This window comes from Nicotiana attenuata, chromosome 2, assembly GCF_001879085.1.
Source record: "Nicotiana attenuata strain UT chromosome 2, NIATTr2, whole genome shotgun sequence".
In the NCBI taxonomy this organism is placed as follows: Eukaryota; Viridiplantae; Streptophyta; class Magnoliopsida; order Solanales; family Solanaceae; genus Nicotiana; species Nicotiana attenuata.
In genome coordinates, this window is record NC_031990.1 from 3975544 (window position 1) to 3982681 (window position 7138).

The 7138-nt window shown below is 41.7% G+C and overlaps 1 protein-coding gene across 1 annotated transcript; it reads left to right on the plus strand.

The window, feature by feature from the left end:
- On the plus strand, positions 3230-5696 carry LOC109215833. Its single transcript, XM_019379949.1, has 7 exons — positions 3230-3443; positions 3692-3910; positions 4010-4197; positions 4567-4716; positions 4813-4942; positions 5059-5232; positions 5518-5696. Exons 1-7 carry the CDS (start codon positions 3230-3232, stop codon positions 5694-5696), a joined length of 1254 nt encoding a protein of 417 aa, XP_019235494.1.

Sequence of the window (7138 nt, forward strand, 5' to 3'; positions counted from 1 at the left end):
TATATATATATATATATATATATATATACACACACACACACACACACACACACACACACACACACACATATATACGCGTATATAATGCCATCTGGTCAAGGGTCAATGTAAATGAATGCAATGCATGAGAAGTATGTCAATAAAATCTTTCGGAGTGTCATAAGACCATTATGCCTTTGATTAACATCATGAAGTAAACTTTTTTCAACTTACGTATTTCTCTGAGACTCATGAATAGATGATAGAATAATATGACACATGGGGAATCAAGAACATATGCATCTCTGGTATTTCTATGAATAGAGTCATGTATGGAAATTAGGCATTTGCTCGTTTCGTTTGTGTCGTATAGATCATGCCAAAAGAAAGAACGGATAGCCTTAACATACCTGAGTCGATTCTCTTGATAATCCCTTTAACACACGTCAATTGCGACAAAACTCGTAATGGCGAGACGAAGTAGGGGAAAATCCGCATGATATTCTTGAGAAAGGTTGCACCATGCTCCCTTAGAATTTGAAATTCATATTGCACTTGTAGGGGTTTATAAGAATTACCTTGAGTCCCTTTTAGAAATCCTAAGAATTTCCTTCTTAAATTATATATGACCATCTCTTATCTTTACAATTATAGTAAGCAAGAGGATAAATTACTAACAAACCTTCAAACTAATTAGAAGTCAGAAGGGTCATGAAGTAGTCATAATGTTACTACTCTCCAAATTTGCCACCTTTTACATGACTTTAAGATTCACCATTCCTTAATGCAAGGCTACCATGTTGATGGTTATCCTTATCCATTAATTAACCAAGAATCACTTTAATTAAGTGTTAATCTCTCACTAATATCAATAATTACCCGATTATCCATATAATTAAGAATTATCTCAAATTACTTACAATACTACTCACTTTTAACACAGCTTATACACCTTACTATCATGCCCATGTGGTACCTTGTATGGTACTAGTCCATAGATACCGGTTTTTTTTTGCTCGGGCCGTATTTTATCCCAAAATGTCAAACTTCGACGAAATTTAATTTCTTCGATTTGCTTACCCTCTCACCTTCACGAATTTATTCATCACTTGTTTGAAAGAGTATAATGCTTATAATCTAAAAATAATCACATTCCCAAACTTACGTCGATTAACTTACGACGAAACGTTAACATACAAAAATACGGGATGTAATATCTCATTTCCGAGCTCCCATCAATTTACTTATGGCGTACTTTTACGTACGAAAACATGGGGTGTAAAAGAGCTATAATCGATGGGTAGGCCCCTATTGGGCAACCTCTGATAAGATGGTAAGTTATATACCGAGCCTACTCTGGCCGAGATCCTATGAGCGAGCGTAGAATGGCCGAGATACAAAGCCTAGTATGGCCGAGCACCTATGAGCGAGCCTACTATGGCGGAGCAGTTACACGTTCCGAGCCTTATAGGGCCGGACATTTATTTTACTTACTATATTGAGAGAGTTGAGTCAGTATCAGCAGGTAAGTATATTTCCAGATCGTCTTTGACTCCCAGTTACTTTCAGTTATCATACTATCAGTTCAGTTTCAGCTTTCAATTATTTTATTGCCTTACATACTCGGTACGTTATTTCGTATGACGTCCCTTTTTTGGGGGTGGTGCATTTCATGCGTGCAGGTTCAGATAGATAGACAGGTAGACCTCCTCAGTAGGTGTTGCCCGAGTTCAGCTTGATCGGTAAGCTCCACGTCCTTCGGAGTTGCCTGGTCTAGAGTTTTATATACATCTTATGTATATATGTATATATGTTATGGGTAGGCCGGGGCCCTGTTCTGATCACAGTACATCCATCAGTAGAGGCTTGTAGATATATCCTGTCAGTTAGTGCAGTATGTTGGGCTCATAGGCCTTGTATGTATATTTTGTTGGTTTGTCAGCTGTAGTAGTTATGACGTTCTTGTCAGTCCAGCTTTATATTGATAATTAGTATGTGTTAGTTTCCATTCAGTTTTATATTTTGCTTCACAAATTGTCTTGCAATATGGCCCCATGGACAAAGTATGAATTATGTGTTCATAGTCCCTTAGTTGCAAGTTGGTACGCAAGGATAGATGAGGCACCGGGTGCCGATCTCGTCCCCCAGGTTCGGGGCGTGACAAACTTGGTATCAGAGTAGTTCTGTCCTAGGGTGTCTACAAGTCGTGTCTAGTAGGGTCTTGTTTATAGATGTGTTGTGCACAACATTATATAAGCAAGGGACTACAGGGCATTTAGGAGTCGGTTACCCTTCTTCCAAATCTAAATCGTGTTGTAGAACTGATTTATGGGAAATTTGAGTTAAACTTATGTGTTGGTGTTTGCATATACAGATGACGGTGACCACTAGCCAGAGGAGAGATATAGCAGCAGGAGAGGGGACCAGCAGAGCACCCCCAATAGATGGGGCCTAGTCTGAGGCCCAAGGCGAGACCCCTACTCAGCCATTACCAGCTCCTCCACCACCTGAGGAGATTGCTAGAGATACTGCACATCCAGTTCCCCTTCCATTTCCATCGGATCAAGACTTGAGGAGTGCGGTGCATTTTGTTGACACTATTAGTAGCTACCCAGCAACAGGCTAGGGCATCAGCTAGTGTAGGATCTTCTGAGGGGTCTGGGAGTTCAAGGGTCCATGAGTTTATTGCTTTGAGTCCCCAAAAGTTCACGGGGACAGATAAGAGGGAGGACCCACAGGATTTCATAGATAAGCTTCACAGGATCTTTCGGGTTATGCATGCCACGGAGAAAGAGGCAGTTAAGCTAGCAGCTTTTTGACTCCGAGATATAGCCATCCTTTGGTATGAGGGATAGGAGAGGTCCAGGGGACGTGATGAACCTCCAGCTATTTGGGAGAATTTTTCAGATGCCTTCCTTGACCAGTACTTACCGCGGGAGATCCGACAGGCTCGAGTCGATTAGTTTTAAGCCCTCAAGCAGGGCAATATGAGTGTTCGAGAGTATATTCTTCATATTGACTTATTGGTTAGATACGCACCATCCATAATTGCTACTATGCGGGACATGATTCACAGGTTTATAGCAGGGTTGGACCCAGGTTGGCCTCAAAGTTGACCGAGGCATGTGCCACCACTGCATTGAAGGATAGTAAGGATATATTTCGGATTCAGGACTTCACCCAGATTATAGAAAGGGGTAGGTTTCGACAGTAGAGTACAGATAGGACTGAACAAGGGCAGCATAAGAGGATGAGATTTCCCAGGTCTCAGGAGCAATCTCAGTGTAGTTATAGGTCCCAGTACTTTGGACGGCCACCTAGGCCTCCGCCACCTCAGTTACAAGGTTACAGGTATGTCCGTTATACTCAGTCAGGACTAGGTGAGAGCTTACAGGCATCGGGTTTGCAGCGACAGCAAGGTTCAGGGAAGACATGGTCATTTTCGCCGCGGTGTCCCATCTGTGGTATAGGACACTTGGGCCAATGCTGAGCCGGTTCCGATGCTTGTTATACATGTGGGCGTCTGGGGCATATGATGCAAGATTTCCCAAATAGAGATTCTGGGGTATGGCGCAACCAGCGAGTTCAGCAACAAGATCATCTATATCCGTCCATCATTCAAGGTGCGAGTCTTAGTCTTCGGCTGGTAGAGGTCGAGGCGGAAGTAGAGGTTCCAGTTCATGTGGTATCCAGAATTGTATCTATGCTTTAGCGGGTAGACAGGACCAAGAGTCTTCACTAGACGTTGTGACAGGTATATTGACCATTTGCTCTCACGATGCTTATGCCTTGATAGACCCAGGATCTACTTTATCATATCTTACCCCATTTGTTGCGAGGAAGTTTAGTATAGTGCCAGAAATACTAAGTGATCCTTTTGCGGTATCTACACCAGTCAAAGAATCGATTATTGCTAGATGGGTTTACCGAGGTTGTACGGTGACATTTTGTAGTCGTTAGACCTTAGCCGACCTAGTTGAGCTAGAGATGTTGGATTTTGATGCTATCATGGGCATGGACTGGTTGGCAGCTTGCTACGCCACAGTTGATTGTCGAGCAAAGACAGCTAGATTTTATTTTCCGGGTGAGCCAATCCTTGAATGGGTAGGTAATACAGCGACACCCAGAGGTAGGTTTATTTCCTATTTGAAGGTGATGAAAATGATCGCAAAAGGGTGCATTTATCATATTGTGCAAGTTAGAGATGCAGATGCTGAGGTACCTACACTTCACTCTATTCCAGTAGTCAAAGAGTAGACAGATGTGTTTCCATATGAGCTTCCAAGTATTCCTCCAGAGCGAGAGATTGATTTTAGCATCGATTTGCTTCCAGGAACTCAACCAATATCTATCCCTCCGTATAGAATGGAACCTGCCAAATTGAAGGAGTTGAACGAGTAGTTTAAAGATTTGCTGGAGAAAGGTTTCATCAGGCCCAGTACCTCACCTTGGGGTGCACCTTTACTGTTTGTGTGGAAGAAAGACAGCTCGCTGAGGATGTGTATCGATTATAGGCAGCTGAACAAGGTAACTATTAAGAATAAGTATCTACTTCCAAGGATCGATGACTTGTTTGATCAATTGCAGGGGGATAGATTCTTTTCAAAGATAGATTTGAGGTCGGGGTACCACCAGGTCAGAGTTCAGGAGAAAGATATTCTGAAGACAGCCGTTAAGACCCGATATTTCCACTTCGAGTTCCTTGTGATGTCCTTCGGGTTGACGAATGCACCTGATGTATTTATGGACTTGATGAATAGTCTATTCCGACCATTTTAAGATCTGTTCATGGTAGTATTTATTGATAATATTCTAGTTTATTCCCGTTCGAAGGATGAGCATGCGGACCACCTGCGAGCGGTACTCCAAACCCTCCGTGATCGTAAATTGTTTGCTAGGTTTTCTAAATGTGAGTTCTGGTTGAAGTCTGTAGAATTCTTGGGGAATATTGTATCCGATGAAGGTATAAAGGTAGACACTCAGAAGATTGAGGTCATGAAATCTTGGCCTAGACCTACCACTCCCATAGAGGTTCGTAGCTTTCTGGGCTTAACATGATACTGTTGGAGGTTCGCAGAGGGTTTTTCTTCCCTTTCGGAGCCATTGACGAGTTGACGCGAAAAGAAACTAAGTTTCAATGGACGGAGGCTTGCGAGCAGAGTTTCCAAGAGCTTAAGAATAGGCTGACCTCAGTGCCAGTTCTAATACTTCCAGAGGGTCCAAATGGTTATGCCGTGTATTGTGATGCCTCAGGTGTCGGGTTAGGATGTGTCCTGATGCAACATGGGAAGGTAATTGCGCATGCTTTAAGGTAGTTAAGAAAGCACGAGACGAATTATCCGACCCACGACCTCGAGTTAGCTGCGGTTGTCCATGCACTTAAGATATGGTGACATTATTTATATGGTGTTCATGTTGATGTATTCACAAATCATAAAAGCCTGCAATATATCTTCAAGCAAAAAGAGTTGAATTTGCAATATAGGTGATGGCTTGAGTTATTGAAAGATTACGATGTTAACATTCTCTACCATCCAGGGAAAGATAATGTTGTAGCATATGCCTTAAGTCGCCGATCTATGGGTAGCTTAGCACATGTAGAGGCTGAGAAAAGACAATTAACTAGAGAGAATCATCGATTGGCTTCAGACGATGGTGGAGTTGTACTCCAAAACACTGCAAAATCATCTCTCATAGCTGAAGTTAAGGAAAGGTAGTACAAGTGTCGCGCCCCCTTTTTTCCCTCTTATGTAATCGGGAGATCGGGTTTATGACATTTGGTATGGGATAAACTCATTCCTTTTGAGAACTGGGTTTTGCATTTGAAGAGTCGCCACCTAATGATTTAAGGTGCATTAGGACACCTATAAGGTTCACTTCTAAGTTTGTTTGATAACCAGAGATAGGGTAATGGCTTGAAACTATCCTAAGGGGAAGGTGTTAGGCACCCCTCAGGATCCACTAATGTGGTTCCCGGCCAGACAGTTTCTTGTGAATTTGTGCATTTTAGCAAATGGACAAGTATAGGCTCAAATAGTAAGGGATTTAAATCTAAACGCGTAAGAGTTCGTAAGAACAATTAAAAGAAGAGTTTTGAAAAGCAGTTTGCAAATAAAAGGGGGAGGGTTCTAGGTTTATATTTATATGGATCACATCAATGCGATACCCGGTATGATACTCCTCAATAAAGAGGGGATACACGTGCTATTAGCGCACCGGTCATCATATCCATATCTACCCTTCCCACCCCGTTAAGGTACTAAAGCGCGAAATGGTCTCGACTTCTATTGCATGCTACTACCCGTCCCTTCCTATCAGTCCCGGAGGAGTTTAAGACTACTATTCCTAAAGGGGAGGGATATTAGGCTGACTTTAGGTTTTAAAAGGTGAAAAAGCTATGGCGTCATACAAAACATATAGGGACTGCACATTAGGGAAACATGTAAACAAATAAGAGGCTCATGTATACCTCCTCAGACAAAGCACATAAATAGCATATCTCAAACACAATCAGAGTCTAAATTTAAAGTATTAAGGTAAGGGGAGTTCCAATTGTTGAGGCAGACCGGTTTATTACATAACTCAGATAAGAAGTCCGAATCAGGCCTGCCTGCTGGTTGTAGCAATTACTACTTAATAAAGGCGGATTTCATTTTTACTGTTATTATCACCTAAGGCTTGCCTAAATCTTTGGGGTGAGATCCTATGAACATGGTATCTACTACTGATTCAACAATGGGCAAGCAATAACAGTTTTAAACGAACGATTGGGAAATATTATAGGCATGCTTTCTAAACCGCGTTAAATAAAGGGGGAAGGTTGTTTAAAACTGGTTCAGAGTGGAACTGATATTAAATTGGTTTCAGATCCTATAGGCAGGATATCTATATTGCTCATTTTATTCCTATAGACATGCTTTCTAAACAAAAGGTACCGATTCTTACCCTTATGGACATGATATCTGATTTTGACTATTTAGATCCTAAGAACATGGTGTCTAAGTGTGATAATAACATTCAGAATTTAAGACGAATCCTATAGGCATATTATCTAAATACTGAGTTAGACATGCAGAATTCAAACAAGTCCTATAGGCACGTTCTCTAGATGCAGAGTTAAGTAGGCAAAATTCAGACAAGTCCTATAGGCGGGTTCTCT